This window comes from Dama dama, chromosome 2 (assembly GCF_033118175.1).
Source record: "Dama dama isolate Ldn47 chromosome 2, ASM3311817v1, whole genome shotgun sequence".
NCBI classification, from domain to species: domain Eukaryota; kingdom Metazoa; phylum Chordata; class Mammalia; order Artiodactyla; family Cervidae; genus Dama; species Dama dama.
Window position 1 is genome coordinate 40,274,850 of NC_083682.1, and position 26,685 is coordinate 40,301,534.

General features: G+C 38.7%; 1 protein-coding gene and 1 long non-coding RNA gene across 7 annotated transcripts; one reads left to right on the plus strand and one right to left on the minus strand.

Annotated features, from left to right (window-relative positions):
• Positions 1-1,144: 1,144 nt before the first annotated feature.
• LOC133040258 (uncharacterized) lies at positions 1,145-16,893 on the minus strand. 2 transcript variants are annotated; one of them, XR_009688936.1, is made up of 4 exons: positions 16,698-16,893; positions 14,393-14,470; positions 9,162-9,319; positions 1,145-2,571 (listed from the first exon to the last, which is right to left on the minus strand). It is a non-coding gene; the product is annotated as an uncharacterized LOC133040258 (long non-coding RNA). The 2 variants fall into 2 exon arrangements; XR_009688937.1 differs by lacking the exons at positions 1,145-2,571; positions 9,162-9,319 and adding an exon at positions 10,089-13,324 and having other exon boundaries at positions 16,698-16,851.
• On the plus strand, positions 16,436-25,734 carry TMEM126A (transmembrane protein 126A). Of its 5 annotated transcripts, none has more exons than XM_061119981.1 (5): positions 16,436-16,567; positions 19,751-19,849; positions 23,551-23,744; positions 24,812-24,926; positions 25,499-25,734. In XM_061119981.1, exons 2-5 carry the CDS (start codon positions 19,758-19,760, stop codon positions 25,689-25,691), a joined length of 594 nt encoding a protein of 197 aa, XP_060975964.1. In that variant the 5' UTR covers positions 16,436-16,567; positions 19,751-19,757; the 3' UTR covers positions 25,692-25,734. The 5 variants fall into 5 exon arrangements, with proteins under 5 accessions (XP_060975964.1, XP_060975954.1, XP_060975959.1 ...); XM_061119971.1 differs by lacking the exon at positions 16,436-16,567 and adding an exon at positions 16,918-17,055; XM_061119976.1 differs by lacking the exon at positions 16,436-16,567 and adding an exon at positions 16,927-17,050.
• The last annotated feature ends 951 nt before the right edge of the window (positions 25,735-26,685 follow it).

Consider the following 26,685-nt stretch of genomic DNA (forward strand, 5'->3'; position numbering starts at 1 on the left):
TTTTAAGACTCCATGCTCCCAGTGCAAAGAGCCTGGGTTTGATCCCTGGTCAGGGAACTAGATCCCACATGCTGGAACTTAAAAGAGTTCACATGCCACAACTAGAGATCCCACTTGCCCCAATGAAGATTAAAGATCCTACATGCTGCAACTAAGCCCCAGCACAGCCAAATAAATATTTTTGAAAGAAAGAACATTTATTGAGTACCTATTTGCTATTAATAAATACAGGTACCAGACAAAGATTCAGTCCTTGCCCTCAAGAAAATTAATCTAAAGAAGGAGGTCACAGCATGCTTCTAAGTCTGCTACAGCACTCCTGAGCTACACATTAATTAAGGAAACCTAGTGCCAGAAATGAACACTGATGAAAATAACAAGACATGCAATGGAATCTCATAGCTTATTCTCTGTCTTAATCATGTTCATCTGGAGATTTAAGGATTTGGTCATCTGAGGCCCCAAGCAACCTAGAGCAGAAATGGAAATCTTAACAAGGCGCTTTATAGCATCAAATATAACAATCTGGAACACATACACTCCTGCTAATTAAAAAAAAAAAAAACGGCAGTAAGTCATTCAGCTCTATTCTCAGAATAATTCATGATGCTTGAAACAGGAAAAGGCAGGTGAAAGGAGGGAGACAGGGAACCAAGTCAAGTAGATAACTAGATCAATGATATTACTATTAACTCTTAAAAATTAATAAGCAACAAGTACATGAAAACCTCATTGTGAGATATTCAAATGATCCAGAAAAATAAAAAGACAAGAAAGTCCCCTTTCACACCCACTCCACCCTATTTCTACTCTGTTCTTCAGAGGTAACTACTAAGTTAGCAGTCTCTTTCCTTATAGCCATCTTTTGTAATTTACATATTTTTTAGTAAATGGTATTATCCATACATATTATACTGGAAATTAATTTTCCCTTCACTGTATATCTTGGAGATCTTTCCAACTCATTTCGTATAGGTCTAATATGTTCTTTTATAGTGACTAAAAAACATTCTTAGTGATTCCAGTATTCACATAGGTGACCCTTTCAACACCTTGGTCTATCATACCACTTATTCCCATGGTCATACTCTAGACCTGTGCCATCCAATATATAATAGTCATTAGTCTTTGTAGCTGCTGAGCATTTGAAATGTGACTGGTCTAAATTGAGATATGTTGTAAAATATGCATTAGGTTTTAAAAATTTACTATGTAAAAGAATGTAAGATACCTCAATCTTGATTACATGTTGAAATGTTACTCTTTGGATATACTGGGTTAAATAAAATACATTAAAACTGATTTTATCTGCTTTTTTTAATCTGGCTACTAGGAAATTCTAAGTTGTATACACATGTGCATGCTAGATCACTTCAGTCATGTCTGACTCTTTGCAACCCCATGGATTGTAGCCGGCCAAGCTCCTCTGTCCATGGGATTCTCCAGGCAAGAATACTGGAGTGGGTTGCCATGCCTTCCTCCAAGGGATCTTCCCGACCCAGGGATCAAAGCCATATCTCTTAAGTCTCCTGCATTGGCAGGCGGGGTCTTTACCAGTAGTGCCACCTGGGAAGTACTACATAACATGGCACGTATTTTTATCAAATTATATTTCTCTAGACCTTATCAATAAACTCAAATTCTTCACATTCTCAGTTATAAAACTCCATATTCTGATCACTGCCTCCTGTCCTTCCCATTTTTTTCTTCTCACACCACATTACTTAGGCTTTACCAGAATCTATAATCCATCAATCCCACTACCTTTTCACTGTCTCACACCCCTCTCACATCCTGACTGTCCCTCTCCAGTTTCAGCTACATCAATCTGTTTTCCAATCTTGAGGAAAACAGAAAAATGTTGCCAAGTTTGATTATGAAATAAAGGTACTGGCCTCTTTGTTTTCTTTTGTGAATTTTCTGTTCATGCCCTTGACCCATTTGATTTATAAATCAAATAAATTCTCTATAAATTCTGGGTATTTTGCTGCTTCATATGCTGAGATAGTAATCTGAGAAATAGCAAGATTGACTAATATGTTCACTTCCCTTGCCAACTGAAAGCAGAAGATATTTGTCCCTTACTCCATGACTTCAATTTGCCTTTTATGCAATAGGAAAGGTAGGGAAGTGTACCAATATTTTCCTTTGGCTTTGGAAAGCAATACTTGTCAAAGCGGCTGTAAGGCCATAAAGGGGAATTAGGGAAATCTCGATCTTAGCCTGAGCCCAAAGGTAAAAGTAGGTGAAGCACAGTGAAGAAAGGCAGCAAGTCTCTAGATGGAGCTCCGTTCTCAAAGTTCAGATCCTGGCCTTACTATGCACCAATGGGATGACTTTGAATAAACTATTTTGAATAAACTCTCTGCACCTCAGTTTCCTCATCTGTAAAGTGAGAAATAAAGACTACTTACCTCATAGTGTTGTCAGGACTAAATGAGTTAATATATGTAAATCAAAACTGGCCAACTCACAGGATGTTACTGCCATTACGGGTGCTGCTACTGCCATCACCGCACACCAACTAATACAGTCCCATCCCTAGCCCGTAGTTCTCCGTTCACCATTTTTCTAGGAAATATTAGAAAGAAGCACAGCAAAGAAAATTTATAACTTTTATTTGAATACACATTCATTTCTTTGACTAATATTAAGATGTAGTATATGAAAAATACTGTATACCATATGTTGGGCAATTTACCTAAACTTTCTGACTGCTTTGCAGTAAGGTTATAAAAATGGAACCACACCATACCTGGCCTATAGAAGGTGCTCAATAAATGTGTTTACATGTGCCTGTTTTCCCTGATATTTTCTCTGAGTCATATAACAATGACTAAGATATGGTCCCAACTATAACCTCTTACCTTCTCTCTTGGATTTTTCCGCTCCATTTCCTCTAACTGCCTTATTAGCCACGTGATTATCCTATTTTGTGTTTACTGTATCGCATGGTATTGCTTGCAGGGTATTGTATAGTACTGATTTTCTTCCTGCTTTTGAACAATTATATTGGCATGTATAAACTATTGAGCATTTTAATTTCTAAGCTATAATTGAAGCCAAGGAAGCGATAAAAAACAATGTTTGAAATAGTAATGGCCAAAACTTTCCAAATTTGGTAAAATCTATAAAACCACATATTCGATGATTTCTACATCAAAATGGTGACACAACAGGCCCCTACACTCATCTCCCGCCATAAACACACTGAATCTACAGCTACAGAGAAAATCCCTCTGAAAGAAATCTAGTGGCCAATAAACACATGAAAACATGTTCAACGTCACTCATTATTACAGAAATGCAAATCAAAACTAGTGAGGTATCAGCTCACACCAGTCTGAACAGCCATTATCCAAAAATCTACAAACAATAAATGCTGTAGAGGGTGTGAAGAAAACGGAACCCTCATACACTGTTAGTGGGAAGGTAAATTGGTACACCCACTATGGAGAACAGTATGGAACTGTTCTCAAAAAACTAAAACTAGAGCTAGTGTATGACCCAGCAATCCCACTCTGGGCATATACCCAGAGAAAACCATAATTCAAGAAGACACATGCACCCCAATATGCACTGCAGTACAATTCACAATAGCCAGGACATGGAAGCAACCAAGACGTCCATCAACAGAGGAAGGGGTAAAGGTGATGCTGCACACAGACACATGGGGTGTTCGTCACAGAAAGAAACTGCAGTTTGCGGAGAACCTGGGTAGACCTAGACTGCCATACACAGTGAAGCAAGTTAGAAAGAGAGAAACAAATGTCATTTATTAGTGCTTATATGAGGAATCTAGAAACATGGTAGATATGAACTTACCTGCCAAGCAGAAACAGTGACAAAGATGTAGAGAACAAACGTACGGATACCAAGGCAGAAAGAGAGGGTGGGATGAGTTGGGAGGTTGGGATTGACATATATACACTATTATGTATAAAACAGATAACGAATGAGAACCTGCTCTACAGCACAGAGAACTCTACTCAATGATCTGCGGTAACCTAAATGGGAAGGAAATCTAAAAAAGAGGGGATATATGTATACGTATACCTGATTCATGAGCAGAAACACAACATTGCAAAGCAGCTACAGATAGTAAAAATTTTGAAAAAAGAAATCTAGAAAACTAGCTGAGCAACTCCTACATATTAGGCAAACAAGAAAATGTACACACCAAAATATGTAGGAAAGGCTGAGAAACAGTCTTGCCATAAGCCCCACTGCCAAATGAATGACACACTGTCGGGGGAAACTTGAAAATCCCAGTTCCTTCCTGAGGAGAGAAGGATTTGGACCCAACACCTAGTGTCTCAACATTTGAATTCCACCTGAAAGGACTTGTAAAATGACTAAACCTGTTTGATTTTCCCATCATTCATCTGTAAAATGGGAGGAATATTTATGTCTTGAGGATATTGTAAGGATTAATTAAACAACCTAAATGTCCATTGACAGATGAATGGGTAAAGAAGATGTGGTACATATATACAATAGACTACTACTCAGCCATAAAAAGAATGAAATAATGCCTTTGCAGCAACATGGATGGACCTAGAGATTATCATATTAAGTGAAGTAAGTCAGACAAAGACAAATATATGATATCACTCATACATGGAATTTAAAATATGACACAAATGAACTTATCTATGAAACATACTCACAGACAGACAATAAACTGGTGGGTGCCAAGGATCTGGGTTTGGAGAGGGATAAACTGAGAGTTTGGGATTAGCAGATGTAAACTATTAAATACAGAATGGATAAATAACATGGTCCTACAGAAGAGCACAGGAAACTGTATTCAATATCCTGTGATAAATCATAATGGGAAAGAAGATGAAAATGAATTTAGAAGGCAAAGTGGTTGTCTAAGGAGGCTTTACTAATAGCTGAGAAAAAAAGAGAAGCAAAAGGCAAAGGAGAAATGGAAAGATGTACCCAACTGAATGTGGAGTTCAGAGACTAGCAAGGAGAGATAAGAAAGCCTTCTTAAGTGAATAATGCAAAGAAATAGAGGAAAACAATAGAATGGGAAAGACTACAGATATCTTCAAGAAAATTAGAGATACCAAGGGACCATTTCAGACAAGGATGGGCACGATAAAGGACAGAAATGGTATGGACCTAACAGAAGCAGAAGAGATTAAGAAGAGGTGGCAAGAATGCACAGAAGAACTACACAGAAAAGGTTCTAATGACCTGGATAAGCACAACAGTGTGGTTACTCACCTACAGCCAGACTTCCTGGAGTGTGAAGTGAAGTGGGCCTTAGGAAGCATTACTACCAAAAAGCTACAGGAGGTGATGGAATTCTAGCTGAGTTATTTCAAATCCTAAAAGATGATTCTGTTAAAGTGCTACGTTCAATATGCCAGCAAATTTGGAAAACTTCGCATGACCACAGGACTGGAAAAGGTCAGTTTTCACTCCAATCCCAAAGAAGCAAATGTCAAAGAATGTTCAAACCACCAAGCAATTGCACTCATTTCACATGGTAGCAAGGTAATGCTCAAAATCCTTCAAGCCAGGCTCCAACAGCAGGTGAAGCAAGAGCTTCTGGATGCAAAAACTGGCTTTAGAAGAGGCCGAGGAAGCAGAGATCAAATATCCAACATTCACTGGATCACAGGGAAAGAAAGGGATTCCAAGAAAACATCTACTTCTGCTTCATTGCCTATACTAAAGACTTTGTGTGGATCACAACAAACTGTGGAAAATTCTTAAAGAGATGGCGATACCAGACCACCTTACCTGTCTCCTAAGAAAACTGTATGCAGGTCAAGAAGCAACAGTTAGAACTGGACATGGAACAACAGACTGATTCAAAATTGGGAAAGGAGTACATCAAGGCTGTATATTGTCACCCTGCTTATTTAACTTCTATGCAGAGTACATCATGTGAAATGCTGGGCTGGATGAAGCACAAGCTGGAATCAAGATTGCTGGGAGAAATGTCAACAACCTCAGATATGCAGATGATACCACTCTAATGGCAAAAAGTAAAGAACTAAAGAGCTTCTTGATGAGGGTGAAAGAGTAGAGTGAAAAAGTTTGCTTAAACTCAACAGTCAAAAAACTAAGATCACGGCATCTGGTCCTAACACTTCATGGCAAATAGATGGGGGAAAAGTGGAAATGCTGACAGGGTTTATTTTTTTGGACTCCAAAATCACTGCAGATGGTGACTGCAGCCATGAAATCAAAAGATGCTTACTCCTTGGAAGGAAGGCTATGACAAACCTAGACAATGTATTAAAAAGCAGAGACATCACTTTGCTGACATTCTTTATAGTCAAAGCTATGATTTTTCAAGTAGTCAGGTACACATCTGAGAGTTGGACCATAAAGAAGGCTGAGCACTGAAGAATTGATGCTTTCGAATTGTGGTATTGGATAAGACTCTTGAGAGTCCCTTGGACTGCAAAAAGATCAAACCAGTCAATTCTAAAGGAAATCAACCCTAAGTATTCATTAGAAGGATTGATGCTAAAGCTAAAGCTCCAATACTTTGGCCACCTGATGCAAAGAGCTGACTCATTGGAAAAGACCCTGATCCTGGGGAAGACTAAAAGCAGGAGGAGAAGAGGGTGATAGAGAATGAGATGGTTGGATGGCATCACTGACTCAATGAACATGAGTTTGAGCAAACCCTGGGAGGAAGTGAAGGAAAGGGAAGCCTGGCATGCTGCAGTCCACGGGGTCGCAAAGAGTCAGACATGACTTAGCAATTGTACAACAACATATATATATATATATGTATGTATGTATGTATGTGTATATATATATATATACACACACACACGTGTGTGTGTGTGTGTGTGTGTGTGTGTGTATATAAATTAACTATATGTGAATAAAATGAGTTTTTTAAAAAAGATCCTGCACCCCAGGTGAACACTAAGCCAACTGTCTCAAAGTTGGCAGGAAAATTCACTGCACTTTCTCTTGCCAGAACCCTTACTGCCCACACAGTGTGGTACCATTAGAAGGAAAACCTCTATTCGCATACTCTCCCTGGTGAGGGAAACAAGTAGAATTTATGTCCATCACTCTGACTTTTAAGGGGGCTGCCTGAGGGACCATTCTCCATCTCACTTGAATCCAAGTACCGACAGAAGTGAAGGGGCCAGATTGGGGATATCTAAGAACCCAACCATCAGTGTGCACGAGTCTCCATTACCAGACAGATTAGGTAGAGATCCAAAACCCAGCTTACTACAGCACCAAAGAGGCCACAGTATCAAACAGACCCTCCAGCAGGAGCTTTCAAGAAGAATTAGCAAACCTCTTAAAGCACAGAGAGTATGTGTTCCCAGAAAATATTTGAGTGGCCTCCAGAATCACTAGCCACGAGCAGGAGCTTTCAAGAAGAATTAGCAAACCTCTTAAAGCACAGAGAGTATGTGTTCCCAGAAAATATTTGAGTGGCCTCCAGAATCACTAGCCAGGCTAAGTGGAAAAAGTTCTCCCTATACAATTGCAGATTGAAAAATCCGGGAGTGATGCCTGATTCTTCAAATGCTAAAGTCCCAACGAAAAGTAACAAGTCATACAAAGAAACAAGAAAAAAGGCACATTTAAAGGAACAAATTAAATCTCCAGAAACTAACCCTAATGAAACAAACAGAAATTTATTAATTACCAAAAAAAATAAAAATTGTTACAAGGATACTCAATGCACTAAAAGAGAACACAGACACCTAACTGAAATCAGGAAATTATGCAATGAACAAAATGAGAAAATCAATAAAGGAAGGAAACGATGAAGAAGAACCAAACAGAAATTCTAGAACTTAAAGAGTGTTGTAAATATCTAGATTGAAACGTTCAATAAATGGACTCAAAAGCAAAGGCAAGAAATCAGAAGAACTAATCAAGTGAACTTGAAGACATAACTTTCAAACGTCTTTTTGGGGGGTGGGTATAGCTCAGGGGTAGAGCATTTGACTGTAAAAGTTGTTTGGTTTTTTTGTTTGTTTGTTTGTTTTTTGCAGAGGAGAAAAGGAAAAAAATGAATGATGAAAAATGAAGACAGCCTAAAGCACTCTGGGGTCATCATCAAATCGAACCATATATGCATCATGTGAATGCCAGCAGGAGAAGAAAGAAAGAAGAAATAATGGTCAAAATCTTACCAAATCTGAGGAGAGAAGTGGACATACAAATTCAAGATATTCAATAAACTCCAGTTAGCAAAACTCTAAAGGGATTTGCAATGAGAGATGTTGCTAAAAGAGAAAATCAAGCAGACATGACCACTGGTTGACCAGAGAGTTGGATCAGGGCAAAACGGCTTCTTGTCCACCCTCTATCCTTAGAATGCACGTTCTGCCCTTGAAAATGGTAGGAACCGTTTTCAAGGACACAGCCTTGAGACAGCAATGTTGTTGAGACCATCCAGATAGCATATACGACTGAACCCAGTTAAGGCCACTCTGTAAACTTAGAGATTCTGACAGGTGGTGTGGAGATCTACTCACCTTGCAGCTGCCCAAGATAAGCCCTGTATGTAAATTCCCTTGCTTAATAAAACTGCCACCCAACAAGATGAAGTGGTCTGCTTTATTTGTCAGTCTCTCCTTACCCTCCTTGTGTGGGGGCCAGTTTGCAAATCTACAGACACTACAATCAAATTGTCAAAAGTCACAGGCAAAGGATCTTAAAAGCAGCCAGGGAAAAGCAAATTGTTATGTACAAAGGAGCTACTAGTAGATTCTAAGCAGATTTCTCAGTGAAAACTCTGTAGGCTGGAAAGGAGTAAGATGATGTACTTAAAGTACTGAAAGGAAAAACTGCCAACCAAGAATACAATAACTTGGAAAACTGTTCTTCAAAAAACAAAGGAGAAATGATTTCCTACAAAAACCAAAGTTGGGGGCGTTCCTTACCACTAGACCTGCCCTAGAAAATGCTGAAGGGAATCCTTCCAGTTAAAGCAAAAGGACTATAAGCAACAACACAAAACCATACAAAAGTATAAAACTCCCTGGTAAAGGTAAGTATTCTGTAGTGTGATAATGTATATGTGTAAATCACTTTACAATCTAATATAGAATTTAAGATACAAAAGCATAAAAATTGTCGTAAATTTATGTTAATGGTATGCAATATAAAAGAAGTAACTGCATCGTCAATAACATATATAAGCATACCTCATTTTATTGCTTTATTGTGCTTTGTAGATACTTTGTTTTGTACAAATTGAAGATTTGTAGCAACCCAGTCAGACACCATTTTTCCAACAGTATTTACTCTCTTCATGTCTTTCTGTCACAGTTTAGTGATTCTTGCAATATTTCAAACCCTTCACCTGAAAAAGATTATAATTCACTGAAGACTCAGATGATGGTTAGCATTTTTCAGCAATAAGGTATTTTTAAGGCATGTACATTGTTTTAAAAGACATAATACTATCACACACTTAATAGACTATATACAGTGTAAATGTAACTTTAATATGCACTGGTAAACCAAACAATTTGTATGATTTGCTTTACTGTGATATTTGCTTTATTAAGGTGGTCTGGAACCAAAGTCACAATCTCCAAGGTGCGCCTGTAATGAGAAAGGCAGAGATATAAAGGAGGAGAGATTTTACAGGAAACTGAAGTCAGTATCAGTTTAAAATTTACTGTTATAATTTTAAGATGTTTCGTGTCATTGCAGTGGTAATCACAAAGAAAATACCTATATAATTTACACAAAGGAAAGAAGAGAATCAAAATATAAAACCATTCTCAAGACAGATAACGTGTTAAACTACAAAACAAGTTTTTACACCATTAGGAAGACTGGAATTATACAAAGTATCTCCTCTAGCTACAATGAAATGAAACTAGAAATAAATAGTAGAAGAAAAATAGGAAAACCACAAATATATGGAAATTAAACACTGTACTATTTTTTCAAGTTTATTATTCAATATATATATGTATATTACTCAAATATATTCTGTCAATATATATTACACTAAATTAAATTTAAGTCTGTTTCATCAATAGGTATAACTAAAATCCCTCAAATTTCAATCCAAATAGATTCACTTTGTTTAGTATAAACCAAATCCCTTTCACTGTACTTGAACCAATTCACATCATTGCTGGCAGAAGCAAAGCACCATGGACCCTCCTGCATGTCCTTGCTGAGTATACCCAACTGCAAGACTTACCTCTCCTCTGACCCTCCACCCTTTCTATGGCGAGTTACATAGAAGTCACATTCACCACAGCTGACAAAAACAGTTTTTATTTGTTTCCCTCTTTGCACACAGAAACTCCTATGTATTTGTATTTTAAGGCAAAAAACAAAGTTTTAATCATGTATTTACATTTTGGTTTCTTTTTTCATTACGACAAAATTGATAGTATCATTATTATCATACGAAGTCAAGTCAGAAACAGAAAGACAAATATCATATGATATTACTTCTATGTGGAACCCAAAAAAATGATACAAATGAACTTATCTACAAAACAGAAATAGACTCACAGACATAAAAAACAAACTTATGGTTACCAAAGAGGGAAGAAGGGGAGGATAAATTAGGAATTCTGGATTAACAGACACACACTACTACATATAAGACAGACAGACAATGAAGACCTACGGCAGAGCACAAGGAGTCATATTCAATATCTTGTAATAAACTATAGTAGAAAAGCATCTGAAAAAGAGCATATATGTATTTATATGTATGACTGAATCATTCACTGTACACCTGAAACATTGTAAACTATATTTCAGCTAAAAAAAGTTCTAAAAAAGACATAATTGACATACAACATCACATTAGTCTCAGGTACACAACATAATGATTTAATACATGTATATGTTTCAAAATGATTACCACAATAAGTCTAGTTAACCTCCATCACCACGTACATGTATAATTTTTTTTCTAGGAATGGGAACTTTTAAGGTTTACTCTCTTACCAACATCACTTCCAGGTATATAGCTCAACAGACTTCAGAGTAAGATGCTGAGGAGATATTTATACACCAATATCCATCACAACATTATTCACAACAACCAAGTGAAGCAACCCAAACATCCATCAAAAGATGAATGGATAAAGAAATTGTGGTGTAGTGACTTCCCTGGTGGCCCAGTACTCTGTGCTCCCAGTGTAGGGGGTCCAGGGGAGATCTCTGTGTAGGGACATATTGTTGTCATTCAGTCACTAAGTCATGTCCAACTCTTTGCAACCTCTTGGACTGCAGCAAGCCAGGCTTCCCTGTCCTTCACAGTTTCCCAGAGTTTGCTCAAATTCACGTCCATTGAGTCAGTGATGCTATGATCCCACATACAGCAACTAAGCCCATGAGTAGCAACTAGGGAAACCCACACACCTCAGCGAAGAACCGACATGCAGCAATGAAGACCCAACACAGTCAAAATAAATAATTTAAAAAAAGATACTGTGATATATGCATACACACACACATATATATTCATAAACTGTAATACTGAAAGTGAAGCTAAAGTGTTAGTCATTCAGTTGTGTTGACTCTTTGTGACCCCATGGACTGTAGCCTGCCAGGCTCCTCTGTCCATGGGATTTCCCAGGAAAGAATACTGGAGTGGGTTGTCATTTCCTTCTCCACGGGATCTTCCGAACCCAGGGATCGAACCTAGGTCTTTAAAACTGCAGGCAGATTCTTTACTGTCTGAGCCATCAGGGAAGCCCCAAACTGTAATATTATTCACTCTTAAAAAAGGACAGAAATCCTGTCACATGCTATAAAATGGATAAAACTCAGGAACACTGTCCTAAATAAAATACATCAGTCACAGAAGGACAAATAATGTATGATTCCACTCACATTAAGTATACAAAGTAGTCAAACTTATAGAAACAGAAAGCAGAAAGGTGGTTACCAAGGGCTGAGGGGAGTGAAGAGGAGTAATTAGCATCTAGTGGGTACAGAGTTTCAGGGTTGCAAAATGAAAAAGTTCTAGAGATCTATTGCTTAACAATGTGAACATACTTAACACTACTAAACTATACACTTTAAGGTGGTTAACATGGTGAATTTTTTTTTAACATGGTAAATTTAGTAATACGGTTTTTTACCACAATTTTTTAAACTAGAGCCAAATACTATTTAGACTTGCAAAATGCAAAAGATTTCACCACCAAAAGATTTGCTTTCTAAGATAATACTTTGGATAGAATGATACCAGATGGAAATGAATCTATTAAAAACAAAAGAAAAACACTAGAAATGGAAAATATGTGGATAAATATAAATTTTCTTAGTTTTAAAGTTATTTCACAGACAAATCACTACTGACATCAAAAAATGGTTATGTGGTATGTAGTTTATAACACGTATGGAAGCAAATGTATGACAACAATAACACAAAGACTGAGAAGAAATGAAAGTATACCATGGTAACATTCTCACTTGTAAAGTGGTAAAATATCACTTCAAGATCAGTTTGGTTCAGTCACTCAGTCATGTCCGACTCTTAGCAACCACACTGACCTCCCTGGCACCACAGGCCTCCCTGTCCATCACCAACTCCTGGAGTTTACTCAAACTCACGTCCATCGAGTCAGTGATGCCATCCAACCATCTCATCCTCTGTTGTCCCTTCTCCTCCTGCCTTCAATCTTTCCCAGCATCAGGGTCTTTTCCAAGAAGTCAGTTCTTCACATCAGGTGGCCAGCGTATTGGAGTTTCAGCTTCAGCATTGGTCCTTCCAATGTATATTCAGGACTGATTTCCTTTAGGATGGACTGGTTGGATTTCCTTGTAGTCCAAGGAACTCTCAAGAGTCTTCTCCAGCACCACAGTTCAAAAGCATCAATTCTTCAGCGCTCAGCTTTTTTTATAGTCCAACTCTCACATCCATACATGACTACTGGAAAAACCATAGCTTTGACTAGATGGACCTTTGTCAGCAAAGTAATGTCTTTGCTTTTTAATATTTTAATAGGCTGTCTAGGTTGGTCATAGCTTTTCTTCCAAGGAGCAAGCGTCTTCTAATTTTATGGCATGGCTGCAGTCACCATCTGCAGTGATTTTGGAGCCCCCCAATATAAAGCCTCTCACAGTTTCCATTGTTTCCCCATCTATTTGACATGAAGTGATGGAACTGGATGCCATGATCTTCGTTTCTTGAATGTTGAGTTTTAAGTCAACTTTTTCACTCTCTTTCACTTTCATCAAGAGGCTCTTTAGCAAGTTCCTCTTCACTTTCTGCCATAAGGATGGTGTTATCTGCATATCTGAGGTTATTCATATTTCTCCTGGCAATCTTGATTCCAGTTTGTGCTTCATCCAGCCCGCCATTTCACATGGGTGTACTCTGCATAGAAGTTAAAAAAGCAGGGTGACAATATACAGCCTTGACGTACTCCTCTCCCAATTTGGAACCAGCCTATTGTTCCACGTCGGTTCTAACTGTTGCTTCTTGACGTGCATACAGATTTCTCAGGAGGCAGATAAGATAGACTGTGACAAGTCAAAGATGTTGTTGCGAGTTGAATTGTGACCCTCACCCAAATACATTTTCAAGTTCTAATCCCCAGTACCTGTGAATGTATCCTTATTTGGAATTAGCATCTCTGCAGATTTAAGTTAAAATGAAGTATATTGGATTAGGGTGAATGCTTAACCAATGGTGTCCTTATACAATAAAAGAAATTTGGGTACACAGACACACACAGAGGGAAAGGCCATAGTAAGTCACAAGGACACAAGGAGAACCACCATATGAAAATAAAAGCAGAGACTGCAGCAATACTTCTACAGGTGAAGAGATACTCAGCATTGCTAGAGGCCACCAGAAGCTAGAAAGGAAGCATAGAACAGACTGTCCTTCAGCACTTCCAGAAGGAACTAACCTGGCCAATACACTGATTTCAGACTTCTAGCCTCCAAAATAGTGAGTGAATAAATTTGTTATTTTAAGCCACAAAGCTTGTGGTACTTTCCTGGTAGGCTGTGGAAACTAACAGAGAGGTAGACAGTATATGCTAAAGCAACTGTTACCATTTGCTAAAAGAATTATACCTAATAGGCCAATGAAGAAATAAAATAGAATTTAAAAATATTCAGTTCAAAAAATAAAGGCAGAAGAAAAAGAAGGGGAATATAGAACATGTGAAACAAATAGAAAACAAATATTAACAGCAAGATGATAGATTTAAGACCCTAGAATATAAAAATCACTTTAAATATGAATGGCTTAGACACCTTCATTAAAAGTCAGAAATTGTCAATTTTGATTTTTAAAAAGCAATATCCAATTATATACTACCTATAAGAAGCCTACATTAAGCATAAAAACACCAAGAGAAGATTAAAAGTGAAACAATGGGAAAAGCTATGTCATGTTAACACGAATCAAAAGAAAGTTATTGGAGGGACCTACCTGGGGGTCCAGTGCTTAGATTCCATGCTTCCAGCAGAGGGGGCACAGGGTTCAATCCCTGGTCGTGGAACTAAGAACCTGCATGCCATGTGGTGTGAACAAAAAAACAAGAAAGCAAAGTTATTGGAGTGGCTATGTTAATATTAAATAAAGTGCAAAGCAAGGCATATTACCAATTATTAAGAAGGTTATTTCACAATGATACAGAGATAAATGTTTATTCATATAATAATGAAGCTTCAAAATACATGAAGCAAGACCTGATAGAAATGAAAGGAGAAACAGAATGATTCCCATAATAGAGATTTCAATAACCTTCTCTCAATAATTGATAGAACAAGTTGGTTGAAATTCAGAAAGAATAAAGAATTCTTCGCTACCAATCAACTTACGGTATTGATGTTTTTGAAAATTTGGCACAGCAGCAGCATATACATTCTTTTTAATCACATATGAAACATTTACACAGATGGACTAGAATCTGGGCTATAAATACCAATAAATTTAAAAGGATCAAGTCATACAAAGTATATTCTCTGCCCACAGTGGAATAGAATTAGAAATCAATAACAGAAAGGTATTTGAAAAATTAACTATTAGGAAATAACACACTTCCAAAAAACTCACAGGTCAAAGAAAATAGCAGAGAGAATTTAGAAAGTATTTGGAATTAAACTAAAAGAGTGAACAGTGTTTCAAAATCTGTTGTTGCTGTTTAGTCGCTAAGCTGTCTCCAACTCTTTTGGGGCCCCATGGACTGTAACCTGCCAGGTTCCTCTGTCCACAGGATTTCCCAGGCAAGAATACTGGAGTTCCCATTTCCTTCTCCAAGGGATCTTCCCCATCCTAGGATCAAACCCTTGCCTCCTGCATTAGCAGGCAGATTCTTTACCACTGAGCCACCAGGGAATGAAAGCAGTACTTGAAGGGAAATTCATAGCATTAAACTCACTTATGGAGTAGAAAAAGATTTCACACCAATGATCTCAGCTTCCTCCTCAAGAAATTACAAAAAGAGGACCAACTTAAATCTCAGGTAGGAATAAGAAAGGAAAAAGTATAGAACAGAGCAGAATACGATCAAATTGAAAACAGAAAAAAACAAAACAAACAAATCAATTAAATATGAAACTAGTTGAGAAGATTAAAAAAATTACAAACCACTAGCCCGACTGATCAGACATAAAAAAGAGAAGACACAGTGACCAATAATAAGAAAGAAATGTGGCCTCACTACAGATTTTAGAGAAAAATAAAAGAAAAACTATGAACAATTTAAGACAATAAATCTGATGAATTTGACATTTCATCCTGTCTTGAAAGAACAGTTTTTTAATAAAATCTCAACGTACAAAATTGCTTTTATTACTCTGGAATGGCTTGCTTCAGATATTGTACAGCACGCACACTTATTAACTTCAAATTAGCTTCAAACCATTGAAAATGACATTGGATAAGAGTACAGAGTGTTAGGGGGGAAAACGCGTTCGCACGCGCGCGCGTATACACACACACACACACACACACAAAATCTGGTTTTCCCAAACTTTCTCATTTACCTCGGAAACTTTCCAGCTTGGATGCACACCCACTTTCCACCCCCAAATATGAAGGCCTGTTTTTATTTTCTGGTTCACTGACAAGCGACAGTTTGACAGTAGATAAAGCCCTCTCAGCGAAGGGGCTGGGGAGAGGTCTGCTCACGTCTCCTATGAAGTTACCCCCCTCCCTTTATCTATCTTATATACCACTTTCTCCTTAGATAAAGCTCAATTATTTTCCCAACAACTTCGGCAAGAGCTTTAACAGGATCCTCACAGCTTTACAGAATAACCAATGAGACTGTTTTCCCTCCTGCTTTTTAACAGGGGAAAGTGCCCCCTTCCTGCTTGCTAAGTGAGGAAAGAGGATGCGAGGAGAGAGCAAACAGAGGTCTTCAGAGGTTTGGTCCAAGACTTTCGTCAATTGTCCTGACTGATGGAGCCACAAGCCTGCTTTGCTCTCTAGTTTTTCTTTCGCCTCATTCACCTAATACTCCTTTCATAAGCAATACAGAGAAAACCAGCTCCTGCTGCTCTTCAGGCGCTCAAATTATGGTGGCAGGATCAACCAAACTGCACCAGGAGCTCAAGATCCAAGGAAGAATGGAAAATCGGTGGAGCAAAGAAATCTCAGGTACTTTGACTTCGTTTTAACCGACGACCTATCTCGTATGCCGAGGGCTGTGCAATTTTATATATATGTCTATCCCTCGTATCAGTACACGACGTGTAAACTATCGGCCAGGAAATTTTAAGTAACGTACCCAAGGTAAGAGTTTCAACTAATGGGACGGGTTTCAGGTCACTCAGTTTTCAGACTGAAATCTCACAATTTCCGCAGTCCGTATCCTGAGAGGCGGAGACAGGCTGTAAGCGGTACCTTCTGCGTTATCCAAACCTCCGGCCTCGGAGGCGCAGCGCCGCCCACTTGCGGGAAGGCCGAGCGCAGCCTCGGCCCCGGAAAGCCAATCCGCCGCCGGCTCCGACCCGGCGCCCGCCTCGGGCCGGTCACGTGGCGCCCAAAATGGCCGCGCCCGGGCGACTCTAGCGGAGCGTGGCGTGAGCCCTCGCGGGGCCGGAGGAGACCCGCCGAGGCCGCGGCTGCACGGGGACGCGCGTAAGGTACCGGCGCTCGGGAAGAGGGGCGCCGGCGGGAACAGAGAGATGCGCAGCGGCCTGACGCGCTGTTCTGCCGCAGCGTGGTAATGAGATCTCAGCACTGAGTCACAGCGAGAGGGGAGTCGGTTCCATCGGCCCGACCGTCCCGACACTTTCCCCCCTACAAGAAAAGATCTTATATTTAAATTACGCCTCTGGCGGCGGGGGCGGGGAAGGGGAAGAGGTTGGAAACCTGCGCTTGAACTTAATCCCAGGTTTACTGCCAATTTACCGGGTGACCTTGGCCTAATTTAATTTTCATCGGCCCCACTTTCTTCATTGTCTGTCTCGGGAGCTATCTTAGACAACTAATGCAAAAGGCTTTCGAAGTGTTTGTAACATTTAAACGTGGCATTCATTGCCTTAGCTGTGGATATATTATTAATAACCAGGATACATACAGTGACCTACTGCGGACCAAATTAAGGGTGACTTTTAATAGCCACACTTTAGAAAATGGCCAGCTCACAGCAGGAACCTCAGCAGTATGCAGAGCATTGAACAGAAAACTAGTGATAGCATTAGGCGGGACTTTTGGGGGAAACATTTCAGACATATACACTACACACCTTGTATATACTGAATTTGCTTGTTTTTATATCTCTTTCCACCACCCCGCCAACATAAAATTATTCAGCGTTCCTGTAGGTCAGAGATCCTATCATGTTATTGTAACCAAGACCCTCAGAAAGTTTGAGTCCAGGAAACCTAGACATAAATGTCCAAGCCTGCACTGTACTTAGGATAACTTGAACTTTGTTTAGTTGCTACACTGTGTAGCCTGCCAGGTTCCTCTGTTCATGGGAGTCTCAGGCAAGAATATCGGAGTGGGTTGCCACTTCCTCCTCCGGGGGGTCTTCTCCACCTAGGGGTCAAACCCACATCTCCTGCCTCAGCAGGTGGGTTCTTTACCACTGAGCCATAAGCGAAGCACTAACTAGAATGATATGAAATTCAGTGCACTCAGCATTTCGCAAGGCACCCAATGGCTACCCAGTAAAATTTGTGTTATAATTTTCTAGCAAATGAATAGTGAACCAAGAAAATTACTTAATAATGTAGAACATTCTTTCTGAACTTTTGCTTTTCTTTACTCTGCTGCCCTGAAATATGAGCTAAATCGAATGAACTAAATCTTCAAGCTGCTGCTGCTAAGTCGCTTCAGTCGTGTCTGACTCTGTGCGACCCCGTAGACAGCAGCCCACCAGGCTCCTCTGTCCCTGGGATTCTCCAGGCAAGAACACTGGAGTGAGTTGCCGTTTCCTTCTCCAATGCATGAAAGTGAATTCATCATTCACCCACTCCCTTACTCTCTTACTCCAGCTAGTGCCTAAGTCAACAGACTACCTGCCTGTGGACCAGAGAAAGGTTATCGTTTGTTTCTTTGCAGCCAACCAGAATGAGTTTTATATTTTTTAAGTTTTTTTACTGTTTAGTTTTTCTAAGTATGCAACAAAGACCATTATGTGACCCACAAAGTCTAAAGTATATACCATCTGGCCCTTTAGAGAAGTTTGCTGACCTCTGCTCTAGGGCAGAGTAGGTCTTCTACCTACTAAATAAATTCTTTTCCAAAGTAGTTGTCATGAAAGTCAAAGTTGCTCAGTCGTGTCCGCCTCTTTGCAACCCCATGGACTGTAGCCTGCCAGGCCCCTCTGTCCATGGAATTCTCCAGGCCAGAATACTGGAGTAAGGTAGCCTTTCCCTTCTTCACAGGATCTTCCCAACCCAGCTACCCAACTCAGGTCGCTCGCATTACAGGCGGATTCTTCACCAGCTGAGCCACAAGGGAAGCCCGGTCTTACCCAAATTGGATACAGTTTATGCTTCCGCCAGCATGAGTTTCCTTTACCCCACATTCTTACCAGTAATTGAAATTTAATTTCTATTTCCCTGATTATAGTGGTTAAGCATATTTTCCTATTTATTGGCTGTTTGGCTTTCCTCTTTGTTACAATTCCAAATTCAGGAGGATTCCCTCGTGGCTCAGTGAAAAGAATCCGCCTGGGAGGCAGGAACCATAGGAGACACAGGTTTAATCCCTTGGTCAGAAGATCCCTGGGAGGAGGAAATGGCAACCCACTCCAGTATTCTTGCCTGGAGAATCCCTTGGACAGAAGAGCCTGGCGGGCTACAGGCCATAGGGTTGCAAAGAGAAGTGCCTGTTAACACCATTTGTCAGTTTTTCTATTGAGTTGGTTGCCTTTTTCTTACTGATTTCTAGTACTTTACGTATTCTGAGTACCAACAATGACTCCTTTGTATTGCAAACATTTTCTCTACCACTGGCTTATCTTTATGGTATCTATGAATGAGTTCATTTTAACTGGTTAATACTAGTTTAAAATTAACTTTATGTATTTTATGGAAAGTGCTTTTTGCAAATTTACAATATTTTTAAGGGTCACAAAAATGTTCTGTGTTTTCTGAAAGTTTCATGTGTTGTCCATGTTCTGGTTTCTGTTTCACATAGAATTGTGGGGGTTTGGAGGCAGAGGTGTTTATGCTAATCAGTTTCATAATCAAATTGATGATTATGAAATGAAGCTATGGGTAATTTTTTTAAGCTAAATATTTATGATCTTCAGACGGCTTTTATAAGCCCTTTTGCTGTTTTTCTATAGATACACATTATTGAAAAATGATATTTTAATTTAAGGCTCAAGATGAAAAATCATGAACCAGATGGTACTGTCATCAAGGAGAACTTAATTGATATCATAGCCCGAAAAATGAACCAACTCCCAGAAGCAGAAAGGTAAGATCCCTTCTTATACTTAAAAAAATTGTATCAGGTGGATTTTCATCATTGATTCATTTCAATTTAGTTTGACTATAAACAACATACACTATCAGAAAGAAACTGACATTTTTCTTGCATTGATGAGAAAGACAAGGTCCAGAGAGATTAGCTATTTTACTTGAAGTCAAGGCTAAAATTCGTTTCTTTGGACATTTCTATTAAATGTCTCAGTTTTTCCATTTGGCTTAGAGTAGAAACAAATGTATGTATTTATGGACTAATTTAAATAACAAAATTTTAGATTTTAAAACTGTCTTCTTTCTCAATTCATTACCACTCTTACCACACTCAATTCATTACTATACTTACCAGTCTGAGAGTGCCATGTAACACACATAGCTAGACAAGAAATTTCAGAGAAGTGGGATCATAGCTAAAAGATCATTAAGGTATTATTAATTTATATAGGAAACATGCTGATCTTTGAAGACAACACTGAATGAACTGCAGTCCCTACAAAATGTTCTTAGCTCTTCTTCGGAGGCAGCCACTCTAACACTCCATGTAAACTGAAAATCAGAGAAGGAATGGCATATGCATATGCAAAATCAACAGGACAGCAGAGTCTGTCATATTTGAGGAACCAGTGTTACTGAAGTATAAGGGAAGTGGGCATAAGGTTAAAGAGACAGAGTTTTGAGCAGGGAATGACCCAACTAACATTTCCAAAGAACATTCCAGTTGTTTTCTGGAAAACAGACTTCGGGTAGGAGAGAAAAAGACAACCACCAGTAGGAAAACTGGCATAGTAATCCCAGTGAGTGGTGGTGGCAGTTTGAAGTGAAAAAAAGGATGGATTTGAAATACATTTTGGAAGTGTAATTTTACTATCTTGCACAAATTCCAATCTTACTGACACCAGCTAAACAAGGGAGAACCTATAAACCCAAAGGCAGTAATAAGAACTTGGTGAGATTTTTTTAAGCTGTTTATCCAATCCTCCTCCCCCCGACCACACACACATACAGTGTTAGTTTTTCAGAGGTAATCAGAAAACCTTTTTAAGCAAATACAAGATACGTACCCATGTTTCCAGGCCAGTGAGGAAGGGAAAGCCACAAAGACTAACACAAAGAAGGGTAGATGTGACAGCCTTGAAGAGGAGGAGGTAGGATGTGCTATTGGGACTTGCACAAAATTAGAAGCAGCAATGGGGAAGTGAGCTAGAACTGCAAAGCAAGCTTTAGTTTGGACGTAAACTGTTTTCCGTCCCTGGTACCTAAGCAGGGCAGACGGCAGCACCTCCGTATCTTTCCCTTGTTCCCTATTTTTCCTGTTTCTATTTTATGTATCCTAGTTCTGTTTGAAGGCTTCCCTGGTGGCTCAGAGGTTAAAGTGTCTGCCTGCAATGTGGCAGACCTGGGTTTGATCCCTGGGTTGGGAAGATCCCCTGGAGAAGGAAATGGCAACCCACTCCAGTATTATTGCCTGGAGAATCCCATGGACAGAGGAGCCTGGTGGGTGTTGTTTAGTTGATAAGTCATGTCCAACTCTTTCCAAACCCATAGACTGTAGCCCCCCAGGCTCCTCTGTCCAAGGGATTTCCCAGGCATGAGTGTGTTATTTGAAAAGTTTTTAAGTATATTAAGCTTGAATATCAAACACTTCACTTTCTAATCTACAAAATAATTTATGTAACAAATTTCATTGCCACTTATTATTTTTGATCTTATATTTCATTTGTTCATGATTCTAGTTATTTTTTTATCTTTCCAAAAAACTCCTGAGTTCACATTTCTAAGTTGTATAGGCACTTTTTGGGAACAGTGACCAGCTATGGAGCTGCTAGATAACAATTTTCTATTGAATTATTAAACCACGTGACTTTAAGCCACAGGAAATTAAAATCTGGTTGGGAGACAGCAAACTTTGCTATTCAGATTCCAGTTACACTCCCTGATACATTTAGGGACTTATTTACGTAATTTTTAATATTTAACATTAATATGGAGAAGGCAATGGCAACCCACTCCAGTACTCTTCCCTGGAAAATCCCATAGATGGAGGAGCCTGGTAAGCTGCAGTCCATGGGGTCGCTAAGAGTCAGACACACTGAGTGACTTCACTTTCACTTTTCACTTTCCTGCATTGGAGAAGGAAATGGCAACCCACTCGTGTTCTTGCCTGGAGAATCCCAGGGACGGGGGAGCCTGGTGGGCTGCCGTCTATGGGGTCACACAGAGTCGGACACGACTGAAGTGACTTAGCAGCAGCAGCAACATAATATATCAACATATTATAATGTATACAATAATTATGTATATGGACAAGTTATTTACCTTAGTATTTGTTCCCATGACTAAAAATGAAGAGGATATGTATTTCACAGTGTTAGCATGAAAATAACAGTATTTTAGAGGAAATGCTTAAGTTTCCCACTCCCTTAGCTCCCACAAAAATACACAGGTCTTTTCATATTCATGTTTTGTTATTGTTCCGTAGTTCTCCAGGTCCTCATCACAAATACCGTCTTACGTACCCCAAGTTTCGAAACTGCCTCCTTTGTACTGCCATTACTGTTTTAGTACACTTCTGTTAGATTTCAAGTTTATGTATCTTTCAGTCTCCAGTAATAAACTGTAAAAACACTGGAGGTAGGCAATTTTTGTACCTTCACAGCCAAGTGTGCTGTATGCAGTAAGGTGCTCAGTGACTAAGTGCCAAGTACCACTATGATTACAAAATGACCAGTAAGAGAGGTAATCTTATACAATGTAGAAAACTCGATTAGGAATTCCTAGAAAAGCTGTTTTAAGATTGAGCATTAACCATAGTAGTTAGAGAGGGTATCGTATGGTTAGTCTGGCTAATTAAGAGTAGTAAGAAAACTGAGAGACTGAAATGCCTGTGTTACAGGTGGCAAGGCAGGTGGTAAAAAAGTTAAACGGTAGGCTGAAGAGTCTGAATTGGAGTATTTCAATATTCAGCAGTTTTAGGGTTATTTTTTCCCCTGAAACTAAAGAATGGATAGAATGTGCACTTTAAAACTTATACATCCAATGCTTAAAAACCAGCTTTACCATTTACTATCCCAAAACATCACTTTTATTTCAATGAGTTCTTGTGAAGTGCCTAGCATAGAGGATCCCTTAAATGTTAGTACTGTTCCACCCCGCTCCCCCCCCCCAACCTTGACTCCAATGCTTCACGGAAGATTAAATAGGAAACATCAGTTCCACCTTACTGAATGCCTTCTATGTGTCAGGTGCTGTTGAAACCAAGATACTTGTGTCTTTGTAGCCAGTCTTCAAGTTGTTTACAGGCTAGTTGGGAAGGCTGACATGTAAATCTATGATAAAACAGTACTGCTTTATAAGTACTGGGCGTTGTAGGAGCCTAGAGAGGCATTTAAGTCAGACTCTTCAGAAGCTCTTCCCTGCTATATAAGGGTCCCGGGGCAGGGGGAATTTCCATACTTTACAAAATCACAAAACAAATTGTACCACTGCATCCTTAATGTGTTGGCCAAATTCAGAACCTTTTAGAATAAAAATCTCTATGTAAAACAATGATTTTAGGTTTGTTTTACAGAGCTGTAAGATATAATAAATATGATCCTAAAATCCTGATTAAGTTCTGTAACATATGCCAGAATTCTTCTTGGAGAGCTTACATACACAATAGAGCAAAGTTACTGTTTTTTCTCACCCATTCAGGAATCTGCTTGAAAATGGATCAGCATATGTTGGACTTAATGCTGCTCTCTGTGGCCTAATAGCAAATAGTCTTTTTCGACGCATCTTGCATGTGACACAGGCTCGTATAGCTGCTGGCTTACCAATGGCAGTGATCCCATTTTTGACAGCAAATGTATCTTATAAAGGTTTTGTAAGTTTACCTTTGAATACAGGTAAGTTCTATTTCACTATCACCAGTAAGTTCACTTTGGTATACAGTTTGCACCTTATGTTAATCCTTAAAGTAGCTATATGATTTAAGGTAGTCACGGCGTACATCTGTCAGACTTGGATGGATAAGACTGAACCTTGCTAGCCTCTGTAAAGCAGCAATTAATTCATATTAGCATGGTCTACCAAACAAGTAAAATAGATACACAGTAATGCTAAGTACTTTCCTTTATCTAACTTATCTTTCCCACAGTGCTTAGTAAGAAATACTTGGAAACTTTAAAAAATGTTGACTGCCTTAACATTATAGTTTCTTAAAGGGAAAAAACATTTTGTGGGAACAAGACTATGTAGTAAATCAAAAAGCACCATATGTGTGTTTATACAGTAGTTATCAAATACATGGAGACTTGATTTCCTTTGGACAATTCACAATATTTGCTGAGTACTCCAAGTTCAGCTAAATCATGAAAGGATTTATGATTTAAAACAAAAAATTATCACAGGTGGTACTAAGGAAGGAGGCAGTCCATTTAAATTCTCTTAAGTGCTACTTCAAATTTGCTTAAATTGGATGAGTATTTTGTTTGAATCCCCAAGATCATTGTGGAAAGAGTTTTGATATGCAGGGAAACAATGAAGTGAACAGAATGAGTGAAAACATAAGTTAACTTTCTAGTACCATGTACTAATTTGAAAATGAATATTTTGTAAAAATAAAACCAGACTATATAATATAAAAATGTAAGATGAATTAAATTGTTAAAACAGATTTCCCATGGGTTTAAAAAAGTTTCTTAAAGACAAAAATACTAGCCCAGGTTTGCTAATACAAGTGCACAAAACTAGAGGCAGTGCAAACTATTATATTCAAATGGAAATCAAATTAGGGAATTTCCCTAAAATGGTTTTATCAGTTACTCGTTTTAATCATCCATGTGTATACCTTTTAACATGCCTTGTAGAAATGCATTTGCTGTATTACTGCTTTAAAATCGCCTATCTGTGGACCTTGAGTTCTTTAAGTGTTTGCTTGAATATCCATTTGCAGAACTAATTTGTTTCCTAGGTGATCTGCATTGTGAAACCTGCACAATAATACGAGGTGGATTGGTTGGTCTTGTTTTCGGTGGCCTGTACCCTGTTTTTTTGGCTATCCCTGTGAATGGTGGCCTAGCAGCGAGGTAGGATTATTTTCCATAATTATTGAAAAACTTAAGTACACTCTTTTTTTAGGGAATATTACCTGTTTGATTTGAAAGCATTAATGAGACTTGTTTTATCCAAGTAATCACAGATACTTTCCAAGAATTTGAAAACACTTCTGGAAATTTATCACACTAATCTCTTGGGTGTGAGGTTCAGGTTCGAAATATAAAGCTGCAAGCAAGTACTACTGTGACTAGTGTGAAAGCTACGTTATATGCATAATGTTCTTAAGAGTTTGTGTGCTACTTCTAAAAGAAAATTCCATCAGAAAATGTGTAGCTATAAGCCAAAATAACTCAGTTATTCTCTGATGAACTCTTGTACCAAACAATCTATAAGCTTCCAGAGGTGAAATGGGGGGGAAGGACAAAAGAAAACAAAAGGCCAGTTAAAATTTTAGGACTAACAGACATTGAAGAGAATGCTATTACCTTAATCTTTACCCTAAGCTAGTTTTAAGACTTCTGGAATTAATATATGCTGTATACAAATTTATCACTTAATACAACTATCTTTTCTAGTGAACTGTCTCAATGTTTTCTTACAGGTATAATTCAGCCCTGCTACCAGAGAAAGGAAACATCTTAAATTACTGGATTAGGATTTCTAAGCCTGTCTTTAGAAAGATGTTATTTCCCATTTTGCTCCAGACTGGGTTTGCTGCATACCTTGGGTCTAGACAATATAAACTACTTATAAAGGCTCTTCAGTTACCAGAACCTGGCCTAGAGATTGAGTGATTGTTAAGCAAATCTGTACACAAAAATAAAACTATAAAAATAACCTATATCTAATTTTGAATAAACAGAGACTCATACATAAGGTACAATTCTGGGATCTACAGTATTCAACACTGTCCACTTACTTAAGAACCTAACTTCCTTGTCTTCCCAGTACTTTCTCCCACATTCACTTGCTCTACTCCTTTATATTAACACAAGAAAAGACCATACAGCTGTTTTCATTAAAAACCTCATAAAAGAATCCAAACAGGAATGAAAATGGGGATAGGGGGTGGAGCGGTATCAACACACTACAGAAATGTTATTTTCTTAATTCACTGTTTTCCATGAGTATTATTCAGAGACTCTTAGAACATATTTAAAAACATTCCTGGGACTTCTCCAGCAGTCTACTGGTTAAGATGCCACACTTCAAACCCTGGTCAGCTAAAAACAACAAAAACTCATTCCTTTCAGTGATCAATTCCAATATTCTTGCCAGATTATTCAGGCTTAGCTCAAGCTGTCCTAATGATAGGCTTCCCTGGTAGTTCAGTGTTAAAGCACCTGACATCAAGCCCTGAAAGAGTAGCCATGTTCTTCCTATTATTTCTGGTTTTGTTTTTTGAAGTATCAGTCTATTCCTGACTTCCTAAGATAGATTATTTAAATTTTTGAAATGACATGTTGTTTTCCCTTCCTAAAACTTTTCATCTCAGTTCTTGAAACCATTTTATTTGACAGCATTTGAGCTTCCCTGGTGGCTCAGCAGTAAAGAATCCGCCTGCCAATGCAGGAGATGTGGGTTTGATCCCTGGGTCAGGAAGATCCCCTGGAGGAGGAAATGACGAGCCCCTGAACTGCTGCCTGGGAAATTCCATGGACAGAGTAGCATGGTGGGCTACAGCCCACGGGATTGCGAAAGAGTCAGACATGACTTAACAACTAACGACAGATCACCACTGGCCAACAAACTGTGATGAAATATTTTTATACTGTATATGACTGATAA

What these genes read in the sequence shown, in the direction of transcription:
- TMEM126A (XM_061119963.1), top strand. Translation starts at nt 17,098, where the DNA reads ATGCGCAGCGGCCTGACGCGCTGTTCTGCCGCAGCGTG. An exon ending in CAACTCCCAGAAGCAGAAAG is followed by an intron (nt 19,850 to 23,550) that starts GTAAGATCCCTT and finishes TCACCCATTCAG; the next exon opens with GAATCTGCTTGAAAATGGAT. An exon ending in AAGTTTACCTTTGAATACAG is followed by an intron (nt 23,745 to 24,811) that starts GTAAGTTCTATT and finishes TTTGTTTCCTAG; the next exon opens with GTGATCTGCATTGTGAAACC.